Here is a 25,418-nt window from a genome sequence, read left to right on the forward strand (position 1 = left end):
GTGAGTGGCCTGAGTGATTAGGGTTACTCAGACCAAGGTTCAGATTGGTGAGGTGGGTGGGCAGGGGTGAGGTGTGGGGAATATCGCTCGTTAACAGACTGAATGGCCCAGGGGAAGAAGCTGTTAGTGAGTCTGGAGGTGTGGGACCTGACTGACCTGAGGCGTCGACCAGAGGGCAGTGGGTCAAACAGGTAGTGTACGTGGTGCAAGGGGTCACCTATGATGGTCCTGGTTTTTCTGAGACAGGAGGATCTGGTGATGGGCTCCAGGGGTGGCAGTGGGCAGCCGGTGATTTTTTGGGGCGGTTTTAATGACCCTTCCTGTTCTCACTAGGGCCCCTGCGTACCAAACACCCAGGCATTGGAGAGCACACTCTCCACTGAGGACCAGTGGAAGGCCAGCAGCAGCACCAATGCTCTTCTTTACCAGGGCTTTGGTGTTGTGGGTCCAGCTGAGATTGGTGGAGAGGTGGGTGCCCAGAAACCTGAAGCTGGAGACAGATTCTACCCATTCTCCATTTATAATCAAATGCGAGTGGACCTGTCTGTGCCTCCTGAAGTCCATTATGAGTTCTTTTGTTTTAAGGATGTTAAGCATTAGGTTATTTTCTGAGCACCAGTGGTGCAAGTTCTCTACCTCTGCCCTGTGCGCTGTCTCATCTCCATCAGAGAGGGTGGTGTCATTGGCATACTTGATGATGGTGTTGGTTGGTTGGGTTGGTGTACAGGGCTGAGAACGCGGCCCTGCAGGGATCTGGTGCATAGTGACAGTAGGCAGTAGGGTGAAGGGTGGGGGGCAAGTGGGACTGACTGAGGCCAGTTGGTTAGGTAAGGCTTCTGACACCAATGCCAGCTGACATTGTTTGCACTTCTTTGTTGTTCAGAATCTTATTTGTATTGTTAATTCTTGCTTTAATATATATATATATTTTTTTACTTCATTCTGTTTTTATTTTTGCGTATTAGGTGCTTTAAAAATAAACTTAAGGGCAAGGAATGTCTACTCCATTTTCTTCAGATACAGAGAAATGTATTAAACAAAACTTTGCATATTTGTCATATGGTTTGATATTTGTATGAAGACAAGCCTGCCCTCTAGTGGCGAATTTTAATTTAGCTGTCCTTAATATAAGCTTTTAAATAAGAGAAGCTACAAATGCAACAAAGGTTCAGCTTTAACTTTTAGAAATATTTATTCGCTGTAACTGTAAAATAACAATTGGTAGAAAGGGGACCTCCGACTACCTGTTAAAAAGACTTTGAAGGAGAGTTGGGGGCTACGTCATCACTGCGCGACATCGCGTGCAGGACTGCGAAGGACGCAGAAGAGACGCTCGGGATGAAATAAGTTAAAATATAAAAGGTTAGTTGAATGCTACGGTTAGATTCGGTAATATCACACACTTGACCTCAGACTAGGGGTTAAATAAGATCGGTTCATTAAAACAGAAAAGAAACGTTACTGAGCTTATGGAGCTGTCTTTGTAGATAGACGCTAAGCTAGCGGTGGTTCACGTTTGGTTGTCATTTGGTAACTGAAGATACGTTACAGCAGTGCTGAGGCACATATGCTTCTACCGATAAAAGTCATAGTTTTGAACTATGTGACTGGTTTGTGTCAGCTACAATCGGGACTGAAAGCAGGAGAAATGGTAGCGCTTGCTCGATTTTAAACACAGTGTCTCCCTTCATCAGTCAGCAGGTCCTTGTTGTGATGGCGCTGTCATGTCTAACTCGAGCCCTGCGTTCCCTGACCCTCTCCCAGCCCGCATTGCTCTCCTCTCAGGTAAAAACGCCTCCTGGCCAGGTCCTGTAAACCATATTTAGACAGTAAACATGACATCAGGAACAATCTGAGCGGCTCTTTTTGGTGCTGACAGGCGGCTGCGCGGAGTAACCTGGGAGCTCAGGTGCCCAGTAGTGCGGTGATCCAGTGGAGAGGCTTCCTCACCACAGCCTCTCTGGAGCAGAACAGGATCAGATGGAAGCAGAGGGAGAAGTACACCATCAGGCCTATCGGAATGAAAAAGACAGGAGGCAGAGATCACACAGGTAAAAAGTGCAGTGGTAAAAAAAATATAGCAGTGTGTTCACAGGATGTTAAGAGGAAAAGTTTGATTTCCCCCTCCATTTGGTTTTTGAGATACAACCACGTAGGGGTTTGTTTCTCCTCTCCATAATGAACCAGGGATCTTTCCCTTGTTTTGCGAATATGTAAAGCACTACACTGTGTAGCCACTGTGTTTAAAACATGACAAAGATGCCACTGAAGTCAGAGTTTATGGTGGCATCTTCTAATTTATCAATGAGGACAGAGAAAGCTTTTTATGGTGAAATGGCCCATTAATGCCTGCTCCCTCTGTACAGAGACATCGGTGGATGCAGGGGGTTCACACTCAGAGTGGAGTGAAAGTCACGTGAATTCAGACCGAGGTCACACTGCAAAAAAAACAAAAAAACAAAATTCAGATTTGAGTCACTTTTGCCTGCAGTGTGAATGCACCAAAGAGACCTGCCTTCAAAAGAACAGATTAGATTCAACAAGTAGATGTTAAATTTTAACAGGGAAACACAGTGATTTTATTATTTTTTTGTACCAGCGTATAGGCTGCTAGCATTATTTCAGGAAAGGTTTTGTTACATTTTGTAAAACACCTTTTAATAGAAACCTGCATGGTGGTATAGGTAAAGTATGAAATTGTGCTCAAGATAAAAGTTTGAACTCTTGTTCAGCCTCAGAATTCAAGGCTTGTGGCTTTGTTTCATGCGTTTGCCGCCCTACTTCCTTCTACAGGAAGAATACGTACACACGGCATTGGCGGCGGTCACAAACAAAGATACCGGTGGGTAGACTTCCATCGTCTACGGTATGAAGCCAACAAAGAGGGCCAGCCTTTTGAGGAGAAGGTTGTTGAAGTGCGATACGACCCGTGCAGGTGAGATCACTTACTGCCCGGAGTCTAATGCGTATGCTGAAAGTACTGAAAACACTGAGCCGGGTTTGTCTGCGTGCAGGTCTGCCGATATCGCCCTGGTAGCTGGAGGTGAGCGAAAAAGATGGATCATTGCAACAGAGAACATGCAGGCTGGAGACATCATTAAAACATCTGGAGTTATTGGACGCATGGCAGGTACAGGATCCAGGTTTCTCAGTTGGAGGTTCGTCGGCCTTCGTAACCTGTATATCTAATGAGAATTGTTTAATTTTGCAGTTTCGGCCAATGAGGGAGATGCTTACCCGCTGGGGGCTCTTCCTGTGGGGACGCTGGTGAACAACCTGGAGGTACGACCTGGGAAGGGATCAGAGTATATCCGGGCTGCAGGTAACCTACTATACTGTATCCTTCATTATGTAAGCTGCTGGAAGGCGAGGTTGCTCAGAATAACTACTAAAGTGAATGCTGTGGTTCATTTGGTTTTCAGGCACGAGCGGCGTTTTGCTTCGTAAAGTAAATGGAACAGCAATCGTTCAGCTTCCTTCAAAGCAGCAGGTTCAGGTGAGGTCATCTGGAATATGATTATAGCCGTCATGTTGAAAACCCGTTCAGTTTTGCTAAATGCTGTCTTGTAAACACACAGGTGCTGGAGACTTGCATTGTCACAGTGGGACGTGTCTCCAACATCGACCACAATAAACGGATCATCGGCAAAGCCGGGCGCAATCGTTGGCTGGGCATCCGCCCTTCCAGCGGCTTGTGGCAGAGGAAGGGAGGCTGGGCAGGGCGCAAGATTAAACCGCTGCCTCCGATGAAGGTCTACGTCAACCTGCCCTCAGTCTCAACGAGCTAACGCGGCACATGTTGGACATGTTTAGCGGATTGTAGATTGTTTCTTTGATCCCTCGGGATGAAATCTAACATTGTTCTGGGAAATGAATCTAAATAAAGACGAGCCATTTGTACAGAAGATTAAAAACTTTTATTAAACACAACTGCTTGTGAGAGCATGGAAAGAAACAATATAAAAATCCAAAACATATTTACATCTATAGTAAAACATGCAGAAGTAACCCATATTTTTTTTTTTTTTTTTTTTAGATTTTTTTTAGTGGTAAATTTAAAAATACTGTCATGTCATTTAAAATAGGGTTTGTGCAAAGACACTGGGTGGCATTTCAAGTAACCGGAGCAATGAGATGGCATGACGTAACTTTAGTTAGACCAGGAATAAAAGGATCAACGCTGATGATGCGTTCTTTTACGTTTGCGGTGCTAAATCGCGGTGGCAAAGTGAGCATGCCTGCTCATTGATCCAGCCTTGTTTAATGCCCCCATGCTACCTCTGGATTTCGGGCAAAAAAAAAAAAAAAAAAGTCTTGAGGTTACATACATTGAAATACACTTGTCATTTAGTATATGAAAGGCTAACCCGCATGACAAATTCCCCTCAAATAACTCTGCCGTTGTTAATACTTAATGCTGAAATATTTAAGGTTCAGTTTGGGCTCCTGACTTGAAAGAGAGTGAACTCTTCAAAAAGCAGGAGACGGAATAACTTGACTGTACAAGTCACAGGCAGACACGTGCGGTGGAAGCTGTAAAACAGACCTCAACATTTAGTGGCAAAAAGGTTACGTAACAAATGAGCCATGATGGGTTTTTCAGACCAAACATGGCACTTAAAGCCATCAATGTAACACATCCCTATGGTTAAAACAGAAAGAAATCAAGAGCCTTCTCCTGACTACAGGTAGTGGTTTAAATTTCAAAGTAACACCTAACACTTTACCTCGAGAACCAAAGTATGTCCCAATTTGAGCTACAACGTGTATAAACCCATATGAAAGTGCATCAGGGAAATGTATATGAGGAAAAAAAACATACCTAATAGTGTTTGCATTGTACTTCATAGTTATGAGTTCTGGAAATATATTTGGCATTTATGTCAAGAAATAAAGGTATACTATTTGTGCTTTCAATTTAGTGGAAGAGGGAGGGGAGTTTGTGATTCACAATAGTATATCTTGTACATGTTTATATACAATACTAAGAAAAAGAAAAAAAAAAAGCCAGCCTATCAAAGCTTGTTAAGTCTTCACTTTATAAAAAGCAACAACCTCATAGAGAAGGCCCTTTGTCCAAAGGTTTCCTATTGCAAAGGTTTCACGTAACACTACTCAGGAAGTACCATCGAACATAGAGCACACCTACACAGACACACGGGGGGGGCAGTGACTTGGACGTCAGGCAAGACTCCATACACTTGTAGTCATATTTCCAAAGCGAGTCAGTACTTGGTTGTCAAAACCTTTTTTTTCCTCCTCGGAGTCAGACGGATTCATTTGTAATATTCCCTCCATAGCCTTATGCAATACTGAACCTTGTCAGTAACGTGCACATCCAGCCACAGTGAAGCTGCAGTAAAGGACACAATGGTAATCGCTTAGAAATGTTGTTTAGATTTGGCTAAATGTGGAGCGCTAACTGGTGAATTTATCTCAGAAATCTTAATACTGATCTCCGCAGAGACCACAAACACATCACATATACAATTCGAGTTTTCACTTTGAAATACTATGAAGTTAGGCCTGGCCAAGATACTCCTGCGACTGGACTGTTAAAAAAATAAAAGGACTCGACTTTGGCACATCACTGCACGGTCTAGTTTTTGCTAAGTTACTGCAGGTCTGTGAGAGGTCCGCTCAGGTAAAGCTGAACACAGGGGCGACCACGTTTAACCACAGAAATGCTCAAATTCCTCCTGGAAGGTCCAATTACGAAAAGGTGGAAAGTATGAAAAACAGCACAACAGCTCATGCAATCGCAACTAAATTTGGCATTTCAGCTGTGGGGAAATAAGTAGTTACCCTGCTTCTAGTTACTGTACAGTCTGCATGTACACCAACAGCAAAGGGACAACATCTGCATTAATAATAATGAACTGATTTGATATTCTGCCTACATGTAACAACTGCGTCATAGCTACATTCATTATAGCTACCTTCAAATACATTGCTCGACTTGGGTTTCTTTTTTTTGACCTGCTTTAGGTATACAGTGTGCTTCAAAGCAATGAGGCAAAGAACGTTCTGTTCCTTCCTATAAAAGCTTTACCTTTCTGAGAAAGTAAAGGGACGAGTAAGAAAACTGAGCAGTGAGTTAAAAGGATTCCATCTAGATTCACAGCAATATTCCAACTTTCAACAACGAAACACAAACACGGTCTCCAACAATCTCACGCACGCCACTGCACATCACCATCACACTCCTCCATTGTCTATAGAGTAACAATAAATGTAGGATTTCACAGAAATAATAAAATGTTAACAAAAACAAAGTGCAAACACAGCTGCCATTATCGAAATGTGGCAAATTGTCAAAAAACCTCAAAATACCTCCGAGGCTGTAGCGCAAATATTACAAATTAGTACTTGTTCTGTTTTGTAGTGTGTAAAAAAAGAAAAGAAAAAAAAGAAAACAACAGCAACACCCAACAACATCAAAAACATCAAATAGACAACATGAAATTTTGTCTTGAACGTGTGAGTTTGTCAGTAAGATTTCCACAGGAAAACTATTACTGCCGGGGGGAACGAGGAGGATGTCGGCTTTTCTTCGGATTTTCTGCAGCCTCTCGCTGAGACGGGTAGAGCCGAGAGATTCTGGTGGTGGCCGGGGTCACACGGGCTTTGTGTAACCGAAGATTCCCACCGGGAAGTGCTTGACATGCGTTGGCCACTGGGCAGCGAGCTGGAAAAACTTGACGTCATTCCACTCCACTCCGTCAATAGTTACTAAGGGCAGAAAAGACAGAGCTAAATGCACGACAAAAACATGATGGCTACACTGTATTATGGACACAAGGTGGCAGTGGAGCTCCAAGGTGGAGGCAGGGCTATGGCTCTGTCTCACCTCTCAGCATCGTGTGCTGGTGCTTGGCTGTGCAGATCAACCTGCTGATACCATCAATCACTTGGCTCTTAGAGTCCAGCTCTTTTTCCTTCGGCTTCTTGCTGAGAAAAATCACTGGGAAGGGAGGAAGAAGCAAAGTCATATACAAAAGAGTTAAAGAAATACTTTAATAATGAGAAATCCACAAAGTTTGGTTTCACAGGTCATGGAGGATGCTGCTGCATTACTTGCACAGAGCCTGCTGGGAGAAGCCTTATAAACTGCCTCAACCAACGTCGCCTGAATCAGCATCAGAGAGTGCTGAACACTACAACATTTGGACCTCTGTAGCCTGCTTCACATCTCTGCTGGAAACCACAAACTTGATTTGACATCAGCTCCTTCTGGTACAACACACCCAAATAAAGCTACGTTCAGCTGCTCCCTTATTTCCCAAGAGTTCGCCACAGTGGATGTGTCCACATGTTTCACTTGGCATAGATTTCAGTCCAGATGCCCTTCTTGACAAAACCCTCCCATTTATCTATGCTTGTGACCCCCCTGAGGCTCGATTTGTGCCTCCTCCTCCTTGAACCGGCAATCTTTTTGTGTACAGCACATGTGACTCTGACTGAATATAATTGTATTTTCAGTAATCAAGGCTATAATTTGGAGAAAGAAATAGAAAATGTGGAATAAATGAGGTAATCTATCTGGTTCTGCCTGCTTTATTTTTTTTTAACTGTTCATTGTAACTACAAGAGTGGAGACTAAAATTTCAAAGAGTGGAGAAAAATAAGCAAATGAAACCAAAAATACAAATTTGAAAAAGATTTTTTAGTAACTTCTATGTGCTACTCCTCCAAGTGTACCTTTTTTGTTCTTCTCCTTAGTAACAACAGTCATAGCCATGCTGGGTGGAGGAGTGAGTTCTCCGCCGCAGGGAAGGCGGCTGACTTGTAGTGAACGGAAGTTACTCTTCAGGGTGTTCTTCAGTCCTATGTCTCTCTTCTCGCCCTCTTTCTTCTTCTCTGGGCCTTGCCATGTCCAGTAGTCCACTTGCAGCCCCATCACCTCACTGCCCGAACATGGAGAGCTACAAAGGGAAACAAACAAGGCCTTGCTTTGGTTTGTTTGTGGTTTGTTCATTTCCACATCTGTTTACCCTGAAAGCTACAGTTATGTGGGCAATTATGAGTATTTGTTTTAATAAGAGACGTGGGCTTTTCATACCCAGCTCCAGACAGGGTGGTGGACACAGAGGGGGACTGTGGGGGCGTGCCCCCGATCTCCTTTCCATACGGACCGGCCGATGGAGGCGTCGGGGAGGACAAGATGCTCGTGTTGCCTCCCATGGCATCATCTGAGTCCACTGCAGATTTGGGGGGAAAAATCATTGTGAGTGAAAAGATATTTAATGCTTTCCAGATTATGCCAACTCTTCCTATAACTGAATTAAGCAGGAAAAGAGTGCTTCTCTCTTTATTTTCCTCGTCAGTATCCTGTGAGTAAAATCCCAATGACACTAAACTGATAACACATCTTTAAAAATGTGCTTTTCTTACCTGAGGTCGAGAGGCTTTGTTCCACAATCCCAACTTTCACTACCTGCAAGAAAAATAAGAGCCAGTGTTAAAGAAAAGATTCAATACAGAATGAATTTTTAAAAAAGTGCAGGACACGTTTGCATGGTAAACAAATGCGTTTCTTACCCCAATAAATGGCACAAATTTCTGACAGGAGTCCTCATCAGGGCTGTGAAAAAGAGCGAGAACAAAAAGAATCTGTGAGTTTGACCAGCGGTGGGTCTGAAACACTTTCAACACTCCAGAGGTGCACATGAACACTCAATGGTCCTGGAGGGAAGATGGCTGTGGCATGGCCTGCACCATGTCCCATCACAGCGGAAATGGCACATGACTGGCTTGGGTGGAATGGGATCATCTCGGGGAGTCACGATACAATGAGATGAATGAGAGGACCTGCTCCTTACAACCAGAAGAAGACGGGGAGGTGGGGTCTCTCTTGTCAACCAGGACAATAACAACAAGTGTCTGCTTTTAAATACATGACTGTTTTGGATCTGTCCAGTAACTGTGTGGCTGCTGTATGTCCAACATTACATGCCTATCCAAACAAACAAAAAAACAGGATGACAGTCAACATCCTGTAAAGTTGGAGGCACGCTCAGGCCCACGATCAGAGCGCAAAAAGTTAGCACCATAGTTCTGCAAGTGTCCAACAGTGGCACAACAAATCACTGACTCTTCCTTAGTCTTTAATGAGCTTACAAAAATAGTTGCTGCCACATCAAACAACAAAACAAGCACTGCTGGTACCCACTCCCATGTGCATATGCAGGACAACACTTCCCAGAAATTTTAATGCCTTGCTTCATTACACAGAATTCCAGTAACATTATCGCACAACTACATCAGGACTGAACTGCACCAGCTCTTTACTGTGTGTCAGGTCATTCACAAGATCCAAATAAAAAGCATCTTATAAAATATGGACATGCTAAATCTACTTGCACCATTAAAACTTATGAAGTGTATCATCTCATAAAGACTTTACCCATGTATTATTTCTAAAAAACATCTGCCCAACAGAAAACAACTCGACTGTAAGCACAACATTCAGATATCTGAGCAGCACTGTGAGCTGTAATAAACTTCCAAAAATAACAATTATGTAAAGGAAATGACATATTAATCTTAACTGTCAAGCTTTTGCATACAGGCTTTGCTTTACTTTGTTGTGCACACAAAACGCATTTGTCAGTAGTTACTATCATTCATGCAATTCAGAACACTATCAGTGTTATTAAGAGTCCAGTTTTAGTTTTTGGAATGGGAATGTAATTTAACTTATAATGTGTTATCTCTGTTTGCATCATCATCATTTTTGGTACATTTTAAAGATTTAAAAGATAATCTGAAAATGTTGTGAAACAGTGTTTAGGTGACAAAAGAGCTGATCATGTGACTGATATGGAGTTCTTTTGGTCCTGCAGTAAGAGTTGCATCTATAATAAAACAAGGAGTGGTTTTAAGTGTGGCATCATATCTACATATATACTGTTAGATGTTGTGAGTCAGCAAACCATCCACGCTGTGAATATTTATTTTAAGGTTGTTAGGCAAATCGTCACAGCAACAACACAGAGGACAAAGTAAGAATCAAAGTCATAGCAAACCAAAGACACACGCTGGGACAGAGTGCCAAGTGAAGTTACAGTGAGTATCGAGAGTGAAAAGGGAAATGTTAAGACACAGCAAGAGGAGCTCAAGCCAAACGGAGAAGGGAAAATAGGGAAGGGGGGGGGGGGACAAAACACGAGTTGAATTAGATACCTGATGTAAAAATCAAAATACAAACTTCTTTTCCTTGAATGCAAATCAAAAAGGGGGGAAAGGGGAGGAGAAGGAATGCAACAGCGTTAAAACTGTGTTGTATTTAGTACCTTCTGACCAATAGGAAGCCACTCTCACAAAGAGGGGAGGGGTTTGGTCAAATCTCAGAAAGAAAACAAGCAAATGCACAGAGAAATGCAGTGGACTGTCTCTGTCTGCAGATGTGACTGTGAGACACCTAGACTGGACTTTTTTAATTTTTATTAAATCATACAAAACCTACAAGTCCTGCTCTCATTCAAGTCAAAATAAACAGAAGTGAGTTTCGTGTGGAAACTGCGCTGATGCTCGCTTTGTGTGTTTAATGCATGTTCTTGCAGCTGCATGCTTACATGCGCATTCATCTAATTATGTTCCTCATGCAGTTTTAGCTGATATTTACTACAAGTGCTAGTTTATGATGGGCTGTCATTGCAACATTAGTTCAATGATTCATTTTTTAGAAACATAGAAGAAAATTAACATCAGAACTACCAGTTACAAATAACTGCAACACAGACTTGCTTAGAGCACAAAAAAAGCACAAATGCATGCTCACATACAGAAAACATTGGATGAATAAGCCTCGGCTTCACTAAGCACGGTCACTTTACCTCTTCTGCTTGTAGGTGAGCATGGCTTCTGAGATGGGAAACTGGTGGGACACGTTGGCACCGGCCAGATACTGAATGATTCGTCCTGCTACATCTATGTTATCTTCAGGGAGCAAAGAGATAGATTGTTAACAATAAGCCTCTCCTGTTTTATGTCTTGCTAACAAGCTGACATTTGATGCAAATGGTAATTTTCACATAGAGCAGTGTGCTAGGGGACTGTGCATTCATCATTCACATTCCACTGAATTAAGGAGATGGGGGCTGCTGAGTGTAAAATGTCATTAAAATGTGGGTGAAGTCGACCGTGTGACACACGGGATAAATTATATGTCAAACAAAATGCATGTGGGGGTCACTCGTATCCTGGGACGCAATTTTTTTTGGCAACTTGAAATATAGACTTGAGTTTTAATCAATTCATTTTGACCCGTAGCTTCTCGGCACTTAATCGACTGAGAACACTCAAAGTCAGTCCTATTACGAACTGCCTTCAGTGGCGGGATCACACCTTATGTTAAGAATAAAAGACCTCTGCTCTAGATTTTTTTTGTTTTTTGGTTCAACCCAACTGCTTTGAGATGATTCAACACCATGTGTAACATTGTGACTCTTGCACCTTTGGGGATTAAAGAGAGGGAATTAATAGGTGAGGATGGGTGAAGATTATCAGGCATGTTTGGGCAGAACAAGTGATAATGGAGGAGTTGGATTAGAATAGAGGCTTAAGCATGGATTTATGTGAGCCATTTTATGTAACATTCTCACATGGTGAGAGTGTAAAAAAAAATATATTCAAGGCTTAAAGTTAACAAGAAAATCCTAAAATAAACATCAAACACGCAAATGTCTTCGATTTGGCTGCTTGGATTAATCCTACATATTCCTACTTTATTGTTTCAGACTAATTAGCTATAACTGGCATACAGCTGGGAGGTTTAAAGCTAAAATCGTTGGAGATGTTAGAAAAAGTTGAAACAAACAAACCCAAAAAGGTTCTGATGATGTACCTTTTCAAAAACAACAACCTCTGTTTTTAATATTACAATGTGTTAGAAGCTTCGGGGTAAAAATGAGAATAAGACTTCTGACAGTCTGGCGGTCTTTTTAATCAGCAGCAGGCAGTTTAAAGGAAGAAGGAATAATGCCATGATCTCAAACAGGATGTAGCTGTCTTTTGCAATTGGAAGAAACCTCTTTCTCCAATTCATCAGCCCCTGACCTCTGCTCCCGCCCAATTTCTTTCCCTTTCAAGTTGGCTGCACATAAGAAATGCACCACCAGAGCTGTGTGTCTTACCTGAGGCGGGCCGTTCTGTCCTGCAGAACAGCTCCCTCCACGCAGTGTCCATAAAGATGCTGTTGAACCGGCTGTCAAAAGAAGCCACGTGCTTTGCCAGGGGATGAGAGCCTGTGGAGAGGATATTTATATATAAAACAAACGCTAAAAGTACAGAGTATGTCTGCATGGATTTCGTATAAATCAATGAATTACCAATGGGGATCACCAGGAAGCGTATGTAACTCAGCCAGTCGGGTGTCTTGTTGGCTAGCTGCTCCACAAAAAACCTCAGGATGGTGCTGAGGTAACTCTGGTCGCCTGCCACCGCCACCTTCATCGTCGGTGGTGTCTGTGCATTACAGTTACAGCTGCAAGGGATAAAAAATGGAGACAACAGATGAGTAATTAAGAGGAAGACTAAGATCCAACTTCTTAGAAATATGGGTCAGAGCATGAGTGTGAGAGAAGTGACGGAACTCTGAAGCAGAGATTTATTTCTCAATAAGATCCGTCTGGTTTAAAACCGGTCTTACCTTTTTGGGAAGCCAAAATACGTCATAGGCTATAATTTATTAGGTATTTGCGAGTATCTACAAGCCTTTCTAGAACAAATGACGCAACATTTTTTAGATTCTAATCCTACAATAATAAACCAAAGACCAATTCCATCTTTAAGTTAAACGACAAAAAAAAGAAAGAAGAATAAATTCAGTTTAGCCAGGAAAAATTCATCACAAGGGTCTTAAACCCGTAAATAATTTCAAGTTTCACAAAGCTCTTTCTAAAGCAGCAATCAAACCCTAAAAGTACTGACATACATATAATGAATCATCTTAAAGAATTTCTAGGTAATGTCAAGAGAGATTAAAGCAGAAGAGAATGTTGATACATTTGGTATTAAAAAGACAAGAAAGTTGTGTTTACTCCAAGTGACAACATCTCAGAAAACAATCATTCTGCTAGCGGTGGCACAGCACTGAGCAAGCACGTTAACATCACAGACATGCGCGGCTCTGCGTGACCTTGCCCCAGCTGGAGTAAACGCGTTGACTGAGGAGCAGGTGTCTAAAGCGCTAAAAAGTTGCAGTTCAGCTGAATAAGGAAGAAAAACATGTTAGACAGAAGCAGTACAGCAAACCGAGAGAGCCTCGTCTCCCACTGACATGACATCCTGAGGAGATGACAGCCGAGCAGATGGATCCAGGAAACGGAGAAGGCAGCTGAACTTAAGCTTTTCATGAGGAAACGGCCGTATTTTGATAGAATGGGTTCACGCACAGTGAGCGCTTTAGCAGCATGAGCAATAGCATCCTGGAATTATCTAGCGAGTAGCCATCAAACACATATAGTTCGGTGAAGATTGGTTCAAGATAATGAGATAAAAATAAATAAACAAACAATAAAAATCACACCATCTGATGGGCTGTGTCATTCAGCCAATGCGTGTGTATGTATGCATGTATGTGACTCACAATCTCTGGATGCGAGTAACGATGGTGTTGAAGGCAGCCTGAACATCTGCAGCAGAGCAGGTGGACACAATGGGCTGGCCCTGTTCATGGAGCAACTCGGCTACATACTGCACAGAAACACACATGAGAGGGACACGATGAGTTAATGGATATACCAGAGGCAGGGTTGATCGGGTTGGAAAAAAAAGAAAAAAAATGCTACTAGGAAGCACACACACATTCTTTTTGGTATTTTAGTCTTTTTGCAACAATGTGATGTCTGCAGCATGGCTAAAAATAAGCCCGGTTCTGTATGATCCATGTGGTTCTATCGCATGTATGAACAAATGAAGATAAAGGAATTCATGATTCAATGCTACTTATAGAAAAACAGACCTGTCCTTGCCACTCTGTAGTGTTGATGAGAATGATGCTCTCTGGTAAGCGTTCGTCAGAGATGAGAATCTGGTTTAGTTGGTCATACACAGACTTCCTGGGAACCTTTGACAAAAATTAGGACAGCAAAGTATGACAATGATACAAGTCAGCATATTTCTACTTGACTGGAAAAAAAAAAAAGGTGTAAAGAACAGATGCTGATGCTCGATCCTGGATGTGTTGTCTACCTGCGCTATGAGTCTTGAGTCTGGGGAGCACTCAGACTCCATGCTGCTGGTCCTGTCGCTTTGGGCCTTGGAATTCTGCCTGTCCTTCATGGAGGTGCTGCGAGGTCGTCTCTGCAGCTTGTTTTCCACTTTACTGAGGAGACAACAAGCGAAGAGCTCAAAATATATGACAGAGTCAGGAAGAAAAGGTTTATAAGAAAAGCAAATTAACAATTAAAGCAGACACACATGAGATCTTTACTGAATGCTTATTCCCAGATGTAGTCATCAGCATTTTACCTGGGAGACATGTGGTTTTGGGACTCAGTCTTGCAGAGCTTGCCAACGGAGCAGGGCACCCGTTCAGTGTTAACATCCCAGCTGCTCACCTCCCCAGGCCCTGGCCCGCTGTCGTCAGTCTCTGGCTCCTGAACCAAAAGGGGGGGAGCAAAGATGAGCCAAGAGGGCTGTAAGAGGACAACGCTAATGTTTATCAAACAACACAGGCACTGCAGGTTTGCAAATGTTCAAGACAATCAATTTGAGAGAGAAAATCCAACTCAGTCATACCACAAGATTAGTGGAAAACAAAAAATAAAGTGTAAGTGAACACAGGTGTATTTAATGTCACGTCTTTTTCAACATTTCAAAACTGTATAAAACACTATGACAGTTCATTTCTATTAAAAAGAATATTAGCTGGAGTCATGCATTAATTATTGACCAGGGCTCCATGATCCCAGGCCTATGGAAAATAACAGCTAATTTGTCTCTTCTGTAAGTTAGAGAGCTCAGTTAAAATACTTAAAAGACTGAAAAACAAGACCAAAAAAAGAAAAAGAAGAAAGATACAAAAGTACCTTTCAACCTGCAGGGCTGAGTCTAGCCATTTGTCACTTTACAATTTGGTTGAAACAGAGCTTTTTCCCAGCAGCCGTTGCAACGTGACGAGAGCAGGTAAGCATGTGTTGCTAATTAAAGCTTTGTTTATCAACTGTTTCATGTCAAATCTGCTGCTGTCAGAAAAAAGCTCCATATGCACTCCATGGGCCAATGAGCTTCCCAGCAACTGTCTCCTGGCAACTGAAATTTTCACCTAACGTTTTATTTGTGTGTCTACAGTAACTCTTTTCTATGTGTCTGCATAGTAAAACACACAATTAGAAAGTACTTCAAAGTTTGGATAAAACCACACATTAAAGATGAGTGTCAAACTGTCCAACATACAGTCAAACATACGGTCTTACACTCATTCCTGCATACACACTTCCATATGCACATTAAAAGATCAAGACCTTTAAAAATGAATATTTCCGATTTATAATTTTTCTTTTTTAACCACTCGCAGGTATTGCATGGCATCTCCAATTCAAACGGCATCAGTTTCTCTTTCTGTGGTTTTGCGTGAAGCCCTCCTGCTGCCAAGACGAGAGTTGAAAGAGCAGAGGTGGAGGGTGAGGAGGTAGAAAGATACTGGCCTGGTGAATAACTGAGCTCATTTTTTTGAGGTTTGAGATAATGGTGTAAGCAGACCATGACATACGAGATAAAAAAGTCATGGTCTCTTAGCAGGTGGCTGGGGAAACACTGCTCCTGCAGCTTAGATATTCAGTTTGAACTCACTCAGTGGATTGGTGTGCTGAGTGGCTCAGAGGGGGAGCTGGAGCTCGGTGAACAAGGTTAGACCGACCCGACAGCACAAGAACAAAAACAAACACAAACACCCCTCTTTCCATCCTCATCAGTCAAGATTTATCCAGCATGAAGCTGCCTTGCCTGCTCTGCTGATCCATAATGGATGACTATGCTGTTTAGTTTGCCTGCCCTTGCACGCTCCCGCCCCTCTTTTCTTTTTCCCGGAAAACAACTAAGACCCATGGGAGCAAAAGGGCACTCAAGTGGAGAGGGTAGGGGGTTGGAAAAGAAAAATGTGAGAAAGGGATGCTCAAGGGTATTAAGTTAAAAAAAAAAAAAAAAAGAAGGAGGAAAGAAGGGAGACAAAAAAAACAAAACAAAAAAAATGTATGACTGTTGCAAAAACATACCCCAAGGGTTGGGTCTGTGACGCTGTCATCCTGATATCGCCCCCCTTGTACTTTACATCTGTCCACAGTGAGAAAGTCTCCACTCTGGGGGGTAAAACACACATGCCAACACATTAGATCATTTTAACCATGAAGCTCACCTTTCTGGTGAAAATAAAAGCTCCAAATGGAAGTGCTCCTGTCATAATTAATGAATTGCAAGATTTGTAACCGCCCCGTTTCACAGGGTAAGTATATATAAATATCTCACCTATAGCGCCTGTACATTTCACTACTGCTCGGTGTAATATATATAAACTCCAGAAGTGCAAGAGGCACATTCCTGTTTTCAATTCTCGTCTTGTTTGAACGGATCTTGTAAAGTGTGATTTATTTAAATATTAGATTAAAGAGTTTACATTCTGGCAGCAAGACATGTTTATGAAGTTCGACTAGAACGTTTGACTGAGTAGCCTGAATTGCTCTGGGCCATTTTATTACAAGCTAAAATGGATTCCCTGATATTTATAAACAGCTCTCGCTCTCTCGCCATCACACTCAACATGTCTCTCTTGTTGTTCAGATGGGCCATAAATTTCTGAGTAGGAGTTCACGATTGCTCCATCCAATCTTCTCTCCGAGCATGGGAGCATATTTGTGTGCAGTGATGGTGGTGAAAAGGTCATTTTGTGTCAGACCCTATAAATCCTGAAGGACTACAGAGGTGAAATGGGGTATGGACTCAGGACCCAGTCCTTTTTTGCTAGGGTCCACATGGCGGACATGCTAAGAATATCTCCTCTCTAGTATCGTTGGGAATCCCTGAACCACAATATGAACAGAGGGCTGCCAGGAATTTAAACACTGGGGCAATACAGGGGAAAGTCTTTTATGTAACACTGTTTATAAGGACCTCTAAAATAACTGCGAGGCAGAACTTTATAGATAAACAGTGCGACTCAAAGGCATCAGAGGGGTCTGTTCATAGAGTTCGTGCTGATCAACTCACAGGGCATGACATCTCTCTCTGCTGACTTTTTTGGCTGTGGATGCTTCCAATTTCTGTCTGCGAGCTGGAGTGAGACATCCCTTCAAAAAACGGCCTAGAAGCAAGAACAAACATTTGAATTAGAGAAGAACAAACAGTTTAAGTGGGGGAAGCCTTTGGAATGATCGAAACGCTTGTTTTAAGATGTAGTAAAATGGGCATCAAAGTAAGAAAAAAAACATTTTTGAACTAATAAAACAAAATTCATATCGCTCGTCCATACTACACGTGTCAAACAATTACAGTATAGTTTAGAAAACTATGGCCCTTCAAAGCTACATGCAGTCAATAGTCCGAAAGCCCAAAGCATATTTATAAATCAATAACATATAAATTGGCAATTCACAAGAATAATCTGTTGATGTCAAACAGTCCCTGTAAACATCGACTATATATATAAAAAAATTGATGTAGCCTCCAGTTCACAGTTCAAGCCTCACCCCTTTGTTCTTCATTACAGCCTGCAGAGGGCAACTTCTCCGGTTACCCAAAGGCATCCAATTGCATACAAGTCAAATGGGAAACAATGCTACTTCTCACTTTATTTCTGAACTCAAACACTTCCCTCATGAGTTTATGGTCTTGGATGTAGCTTAAAGGCTTATTTTATATAGCATAAATACTAAAGCAGCATATGACTTAGGATGTGGCAGGTCAGTACCACATGAGCGAGCAGTATTCTCATGTTCTCAGCCAAATCCTTGGAGATGGTGAACATATCTGTTCATAAATAGGGATGATCTCCATGAAGGGGCATCAGAAAGGACACTGCAGCAGGACAATGACCCTAAACACTGCAGTAAATCTACAACAGAACAGCTTCAAACAAAATCTGATTTTTAGAGTGACCCATTCAGAGCTACTGAAACTACTACTACGTAGAATGACGTAGAGAGAGTCACTCACACTGGACATCCTAAAAATATATTACTGAACTGAAAACAGGTTGCAGAAGAAGAATGATTAAAATGCTGTGCTGGTCTGACCTACAGACACGAAGTATCTGTTGTGGTTACTGCTGCTAAAGGTGAAGAATAAGTTCAAGATCAAATTACATATATAAACATTTTATATGGAAAAAAATATGAAAGACAGACATACTTGAGTTTGGGCTTAGGAGTGCTCAGGACACTCTCATTGTCCTCCATCTCTGGCCCACTGTCACTCTGGTTATACACCTCTAGACTGTCATAGAGTAAGTCCAGATCCTCCTCAACCTCCTGTGTCTGGTCTACTGGGTCAGAGTCCAGGACCTGCCACACAGGATACACACATCATCAGTATCCTGTAATCAGGGATTTGTAATTATGGCCATGGATTAAATAAGGGCAGGGTGTTACTGGGCGCTGTGTATAAGCTAATCACTTTCACAGCTGGAGTAATGGAGCTTCAAGAATGATGAGAACACTGAAAGCTGTAAAATGAAAAACCGTATGTAATATACACATTCCTGCCTTAGTTCAAAGAAGAGCTAATAAAAAGTGAGCGTTAGCGAAGTGCTAAGATGCTGAGTCTTGCTCTACCAGCTGCACAGTGGAGATGTATATCATAGGAACTACACACAGCCAGGCTTGTGGACTAATCAGGTGATTAATGCCACTCCATAAGTGCAGGAGCTGGCAGGGAGCAGACAAACACAGTCTGTCCCCTCTCCTCCTCCCGGCTATGTATTTATAGAGCCGCAGCCACAAGGAAGAGATTAGCGACAGGGAACGTGATAAAAGATCATTGGGCCACCTGGAGCTTCCAGAACCATCCAACAAAAAAAACAAAACAAAAAAAACACCACACACACAAACCACATACAATGGCAATAATGCTGGTGAAAGCATCACTAGGTTAAATATCTCAGACAGAACTTTTTAGATCTAGATCACATATAAACGAATCCCCATCCAGTCTGAAAACCTACATAACTTGTTTTTTTTGAATAGGATTTTTCAGAACATGGATTTGGATTTCTTGCGACACTAGGAGGAAGAAAGACGACAAACAAGGCAATGCATGTTCCAGGTTTTCCCTATAGAATTCTTACAGTTCAAGGATAATTATTTTCATCCAAACGGCTTAACACAGATTATGCACTAATGGACATGTAGGGGTTGCTGCATACAATTTGTCAATGTCCTGCTGATGACCTGATTACAAGGCATTATGCTGAGAGACATTTATTCATAACAAGAGTGCAAATCTAAATAATACATTTTGTATTGCATTAAGTAGTAAAAAATAAGATGGTTAATGGATTCCAGATATAAATCGCTGCTAATGGAAATGCGCATCTGTGAGCAGAAATGTAATGCAGCGTAATGATGCTTGTAACCCTGTTGTGGCAGTGATTTCTTTACTGGTGATTGCCCTCTAGTCAGGAGCACATTAGCAGTGATGTAACAGAATGCTGCTTAGACAGTCAATACTGAGATTATTCCGTCCTGCCTTGAGGGTAATTTACTAAATGCAAGTTTCACAGCTGACCTCTAGAAGATTTCATAAGAGAAGGACAGAAATTCCTGGGGGCACAGCGAGGAGGATGCTGTATCCCTCATTTGCTTTGACATTGAACATGTTCTTATGCGGTGTCATTTCAAACAAATGCAATTACCTTTTTTTTTCGCAACTCACCTCATCGGTCACCTTGAACCTCTTCAGCAAGGCCACAAATTTCTGCTTAAAGTTAGGTTGCTGCAACAGAAAAACAGAAAAAACCTCATGCAGTTACGAGAGAAGGATTAACAGAATAGGAGGATACCAAGTCACAGCTAAATAAGCACGATAGCTCGGCTCCAGGTAACTGTTCACTGGATTACATATTCAGAGCTGTTCTATGTAAAGGCCATTTTAGCCACTTCACTGGGTTCATTTACACATTTGTCCACATTGTCTTAATGGCCTGAACAAGGAACACAGTGTGTGCTTTCCCTTAAAAGCTTGTACAGAAGCAAACACAGGTTTTAAGCTATTCACAAAGTGACTGCTGAGCATGGAAAACTGCATATAGTGGAAAAGAAAGCTACTAACCCTAGTCATGGAAGTGGTTCGGATCATTTTCCTGCGGGCCTTCTTTGGCTTCCTGACCTCGTCGTCTTCATCATAAAGATCCTGAAATAGAGAAATGATAAAAATCAATCTCTTATATTTTTATAAACACAGAAAAAGACATCATTACAAAACCCCTCAACTTCTTGTATAACATTTGATGTAGACTTCTTTTGTTTATATGAGAGATTTTATTTCTTGGTGTATGTACTATACATTTGTCTGGATCTAAACACTCTCTGGCACGAACCTGGCCGTGAACTGCGTCATCACTGGCCTCTTGCTCTGACGAATAGCTGTCGTCATCGTCCTCAGAATAGTTATCCATATCTGGGGAGCGGTCTGAGGTAGGCCAACCACACACACAAACAAAAACATTAAAATATATGTCTAGCAGAATATATTTAGACTTACATTAGCAGCATTACACCAAAAAGGTTAAAATAAAAATAAAAATTTAGAAAAGACACGTCTTTTCTAAACGTTTAAAAGACAGAAATACAAAGGGGGAAACAATAATCCAAGATGACTGCAATATCTAATAAAACAATGGTTCTGGTTCTAAAACTTGTTCTGGTCAGGAATTTATTAAGTGAAACCTCCTAAACTTAATGTTTAACATGGTTTTCTTCACTAAATATTCTTCTTACCCTGCCAGTGGAAAGCACAATGTCTCACACATACCAAACTGCATAATGCTAATAAGATGTAAATCAAGCTGTTATTAAATGTTTAGTCTATTTTCCACACATATCAGGGTGAGGCCAAAGGCAGTTTTACATTTTGTGCGGGCAAAGTTTTTCAATTTTCTGCCTAATGTTCTTCTGTGTGTTAATAGTAGACTGTTTCGGCTACAGGACAAGAATAATGGGCAAAATATATGGGAATGCAAAAATGCACGGAAAAGCTCTTTTTGTTTAGTTTTAATGTCTAATGGTTAATAAATTCTGTGTTATCTGAACTAGACATAATTTTAAAGAGGCAGTTTCTTAGCTTGACAGCTGAGGGCAAATCAGGTGATGGAATATCTTTACTTTTTATTTTTTTTGGTAACTCTTAATGCAGACTTCCTTTTGCCCGTCAAACATCCTGTTCTGTGTTCCTAGGTGGGATGGATGCTATTAAAGATCACTGCAGAGGAGAGAAAGACAAACATCTTTTCTTCCCTCAGAGTGACACCAGTTTAATACTTGGTGCATGAGCTCATCTGTTATGTTAGAGCGGCCTCCCTAATAACATCCAGAACAGCGACGGATCAGCACAGCGGGATAACGGCACGGAGTCCGAATAGGGCCCAGTATTTCTCCTCAGTCCAGAATTAGAGTGGTGTAAGGTAATAGGCCCTACATCTGTTCAACTCTCAAATCAACATTACAACCATAGCTGAAGAGAATAACATATCCTTGGCCACAGCATGGCCTGGGATTAATAGAGTTTATTCTGTCCTCAGTTGGGAAATAGGAGCCATGTGGAAGGAGGGAAGAAAGAGGCCTGGGTAGGGTGAGCTGGCTAAAATTACAAGCAGAACTTGGCTGGGCAGCATGGGTGCAGGCCTGTCTAACAGACCCAACACAGGCAGGTGAGAGATTGCTGTGCCCACCTGAGGTTTTGGTCTTGCGGCCAGCCTGGCCGCTACCATCCTCGTGGTCGATGGGCTGGCTGGAAAGAGAGTACACGCTGATCTCCGCCACACGCACTGGTGCCTCCTTTACGTTGCTATGGAGACCCAGAATCTGTCCTCCGTCTGTTGGGTGTTGCATCACCTGGACATAGTTCAACATTGAGGCCAGGAATAATATTTTAGAATGCATTCAAATGACAAACAGGCTAAAAACTGAGGTATTAAAAAAACCCCACTTTAATCTTATTTTATCCCTCACTGAAAAGTTCCTGATATGTTTCCTTTATTAACGTTTTTGCTGAGACTTCATGACGTCTATACTTGCTGTGTATATCAATCTTTTGGAGCTACGCTGGAGCAGGAGGGATCAAATATTGAAAATACAAACGTTTTTCGCAGCAGACAATCAGGATGGAAGAATTTTTCTCTTTACAGAGCAGATAACCATCCAACAGAGATCAAAATGGCTTCGACTACACTACTTTACACTCACAGAGATTTACCAACTGACTACAAGCAGACAGCTATGCTACCTCTAAATAAATCTTCATTAGCACAAAAACTGAATGTCTAAAGGAGCCAAGCCAATTTCAGCATATCACCCAGACAAACAGAATAACACAGTTTACATAAACTGTTTTGAATCAGATGAGAAGGAATGAGCTTTCGTTCCGAGCTCCATCTGTGGGGTGCTTTCAATATTTCACTTGATGAATTGCTGTACAGAGAGTGGGCTCATTTTGCTCAAACGCTGACAGGGGTGCACTTTGAATGTTCCATTCAAAGTCCAATAAGCGACTTCCTCCTACACAATGCTTCGATAGTTTCAGAATGAGGGCACAAGAGGGTTTACGCCACAGCAGATGACAACGTAATTACCCAACAGCATCCAATAATGGCCTATCTAGCTTTATTCATAGAGGTCTGGGAGTTGCTTCATTGCAGCAAACACCAACAGCACAACAGCTGAGTGGTATTTTAAAATACAATAATGCATTAGTCTGGCTTCCAGATGTCCATCAATTGCTGTCCTGGGGCTCCTGCTGGAAAATAACTTTGGAGAGTCAATCAGCAGCTGTAATGACTGTCACCTTTTTCTTTCTACAGATAAACGTGGAACTCAATAATTATGTCTAAACCTCTGCCTTTACAGCTATCTGCCTCACATACAAACTAATTATGCCCAGAGCAAAGACTTTTTCCTAAAAAACAAACCAAACAAACACCCAAATCATGGAGCACACTCGGCTTTGTACAGTTTTGAGGGGATGACAGTTATTGATCAGTGATCTTTGCTTGTTTGCAGAGAGTGAATACAGTGCAACGACTGACAGCAACCAAAAGTTTCAACGTCTGATATCAACACTGATAACAGAAAAACAAATACGGCCGTTTTGATAGTCAAATATAGCAGTTTGATGGCCGAAGATGCGTGCAGGATCCAGCTGAGCTCTGTACTCACATTAACGGACTGCAATCAAGGCAAAAAAAATATTCCACTTCAAACAAACATCCAGCTCTCACTCAGGTATTTCTGCACAGCATGCCTGATTGCACTGTTTTTATACAAGTGCATATGAAGGCAGATCCAGATGGTTCATAATCTCATACGGCAATATGTGTGATGACTGAGTCATCTGAGAGAAAAAAAATGTGCATCACAGGAGGGCCTCTCTCTCTCTGGCAACCAAGACATGATAAACAGAAGCAAATAGCCATGTCAATCACTGTGAAAGAAGAATGCCATCGCAGGCTCCAAGCAAAATGAAATGTTCCTCAAGAACAGCTTACAATGAAACAAAAGTGAGTGAGTGAAATAGCTGCCTTAGTTAAGCCATTGTCCAGTACCTCTGCCATATTGATAACTCCCACAGCCAAAGTCTTGTAGCCCAGGATGGTTCGGTTCTTGTAACGTTTCCTCCTCTGCAGCATAATCTGCAGCCTATTGGCATCCCGCTTCAGAAAATGGGGGTACTGAAAATAAGAAAAATCAAGTAAGACAAGCAAAATAATAAATTCATTATGTCCTGTAAAATGTAAGAGCTTTTGCTGCATACTTATAAAACATTTCTGACTGTTTTTACTTCCAGGCAGTATTTTATCCTGATCTGACAAATGTTTAGATGCCCAACACATAACTGCCATCAAACGCAGCATATACTGTGGCAATGGGCATATTATTAAAGTCATCAGATATATCGGGTATTTTACTAACCAATGTGCTCCTTGGAGTGCCGTTGAAGAATTTAAATTTTCACAACTAGAGCCCATAAATGCATTTATGAGCAAACTGCGTCACTTTTTTCTCAACATTTAACTGTGCTAAGGATGTACTCGCCTCCCTCGGAAGTCACACCGTCCCAGATCCTTACATGTCATCTCCATCTTTCCAGCATCAAGCCTTCACTCAACATCACTGTAATTTCAGCCAGTTCTTACTCTTCTGAACTTTGGCATTTTTACCTTTTATTTAACTTTATAAAACTCATTCACTTAATTTTTCACCTCTATAAACTGCATTCTACTATTGCAGTCTACAAATGCCTTAAAAGTGTCAACAAGAACAACACAGGACATGCTGCACAACTTCAATCTATAAATGGGGTAGACAACAGATTCCACACGCTCTTGCTCCTCAAGTAACTGCCATATTTGTGTGAGAATTCACAGTATAATGTCAGAGCGCTTGCCTGCAGTGAGAATGTGAGCTCCAGATCTGTCTCCATCAGTCCACTGGGTGGGAGGACATACTCATTTGATCTCAGAAGACGCTTAGAACCCTGTAGGAGACAAAGCAAAGCAAAATGTCACAAAAACGCTAGACAAAAACTCATCACACCCAGGGACTTCCAGGAGTGACTTACTCTTACTTGAAAACATCATAAGCCTGTTCTAAAAATAAAAATGACAGTGTTTGCTGTTGAAACTGGGAACTGTTACACTCCCAAGCCCCCTTGCGGCGCGACTGTCTGTTCTGTGTTGCGGGGGATCCTTTCCGGAGCTGAGAGAAATTGGTGGAAATTTGAAACACCTGGTCAGTGTTCGGCACAGCTATTTAAACACTGCTTTCCTGTGGACATGTGCTGGGGCCTTTGCCTCACAGCCCTTCTTCATTGCTTAAAACCACAGCTAGAGTTACAGTCATGGCCGGGATGTTCCAATGAGACACTGGGAAGGACTAGTGGTCCAATCCTGGCTCAAAAAAATATATATCAGGTAATGCTGACAACAGACTGATCAAAACCATTCAATTTGTTTTTTGTTTGCAGCCACTCATTAGAAGCAGTGCACAAGTTCCTAGCTGGAGAGCTAACAGCATGTAGGAGGCATCAGCTTTTCTTTATTTGTTTGCATAGTTTATGATCAACAGCAGTTATGTGAGTTGATAAAAGCTCTGTTCATGATGACCATGTCTTTTCTGTCTGTTTTGCTGTCAGTGTTTAACTTGTTTGGAAGGATTTATTGTTTTTTCTGTAACATGACATGTCCTCAACTTGGCTGTTGCTTTACAGCT

General features: G+C 41.8%; 2 protein-coding genes across 4 annotated transcripts in view; one reads left to right on the forward strand and one right to left on the reverse strand.

Annotated features, from left to right (window-relative positions):
- Positions 1-1,228: 1,228 nt before the first annotated feature.
- mrpl2 (mitochondrial ribosomal protein L2) lies at positions 1,229-3,930 on the forward strand. Its single transcript, XM_031737557.2, has 8 exons — positions 1,229-1,362; positions 1,695-1,785; positions 1,880-2,051; positions 2,794-2,935; positions 3,015-3,130; positions 3,212-3,322; positions 3,423-3,496; positions 3,579-3,930. Exons 2-8 carry the CDS (start codon positions 1,714-1,716, stop codon positions 3,786-3,788), a joined length of 897 nt encoding a protein of 298 aa, XP_031593417.1. The 5' UTR covers positions 1,229-1,362; positions 1,695-1,713; the 3' UTR covers positions 3,789-3,930.
- Positions 3,899-25,418, reverse strand: part of zmp:0000000755 (phosphofurin acidic cluster sorting protein 2) — a 46,399-nt gene continuing 24,879 nt past the window's right edge. Inside the window, exons 1-23 of one of the 3 annotated variants that reach the window (XM_031737555.2) lie at positions 24,769-24,887; positions 24,595-24,684; positions 23,753-23,878; positions 21,884-22,046; positions 20,534-20,625; positions 20,266-20,346; positions 19,870-19,929; positions 18,349-18,500; positions 17,209-17,302; positions 16,221-16,304; positions 14,476-14,642; positions 14,197-14,329; positions 13,967-14,071; positions 13,592-13,698; positions 12,333-12,487; positions 12,138-12,248; positions 10,839-10,941; positions 8,542-8,584; positions 8,395-8,437; positions 8,063-8,201; positions 7,702-7,925; positions 6,851-6,964; positions 3,899-6,732 (exon numbers count right to left, since the gene is read on the reverse strand). In XM_031737555.2, coding sequence (XP_031593415.1) covers positions 6,617-6,732; positions 6,851-6,964; positions 7,702-7,925; positions 8,063-8,201; positions 8,395-8,437; positions 8,542-8,584; positions 10,839-10,941; positions 12,138-12,248; positions 12,333-12,487; positions 13,592-13,698; positions 13,967-14,071; positions 14,197-14,329; positions 14,476-14,642; positions 16,221-16,304; positions 17,209-17,302; positions 18,349-18,500; positions 19,870-19,929; positions 20,266-20,346; positions 20,534-20,625; positions 21,884-22,046; positions 23,753-23,878; positions 24,595-24,630 — 2,448 coding nt within the window. In that variant the 5' untranslated portion in view covers positions 24,631-24,684; positions 24,769-24,887 and the 3' untranslated portion in view covers positions 3,899-6,616. Of the gene's footprint in view, positions 6,733-6,850; positions 6,965-7,701; positions 7,926-8,062; positions 8,202-8,394; positions 8,438-8,541; positions 8,585-10,838; positions 10,942-12,137; positions 12,249-12,332; positions 12,488-13,591; positions 13,699-13,966; positions 14,072-14,196; positions 14,330-14,475; positions 14,643-16,220; positions 16,305-17,208; positions 17,303-18,348; positions 18,501-19,869; positions 19,930-20,265; positions 20,347-20,533; positions 20,626-21,883; positions 22,047-23,752; positions 23,879-24,594; positions 24,685-24,768; positions 24,888-25,418 lie in introns of those variants that run through there. The other 2 variants (XM_031737552.2, XM_031737554.2) reach the window with 2 other exon arrangements.

Source organism: Oreochromis aureus, linkage group 13 (assembly GCF_013358895.1).
Source record: "Oreochromis aureus strain Israel breed Guangdong linkage group 13, ZZ_aureus, whole genome shotgun sequence".
Classification (NCBI taxonomy): domain Eukaryota; kingdom Metazoa; phylum Chordata; class Actinopteri; order Cichliformes; family Cichlidae; genus Oreochromis; species Oreochromis aureus.

Excerpts from the sequence above, each read along its gene's own strand:
- mrpl2 (XM_031737557.2), top strand. The coding sequence starts at position 1,714 with ATGGCGCTGTCATGTCTAACTCGAGCCCTGCGTTCCCTGACCCTCTCC. Across the intron at positions 2,936-3,014 it reads GTGCGATACGACCCGTGCAG|GTCTGCCGATATCGCCCTGG; the intron begins GTGAGATCACTT and ends GTCTGCGTGCAG. Across the intron at positions 3,497-3,578 it reads CTTCAAAGCAGCAGGTTCAG|GTGCTGGAGACTTGCATTGT; the intron begins GTGAGGTCATCT and ends GTAAACACACAG.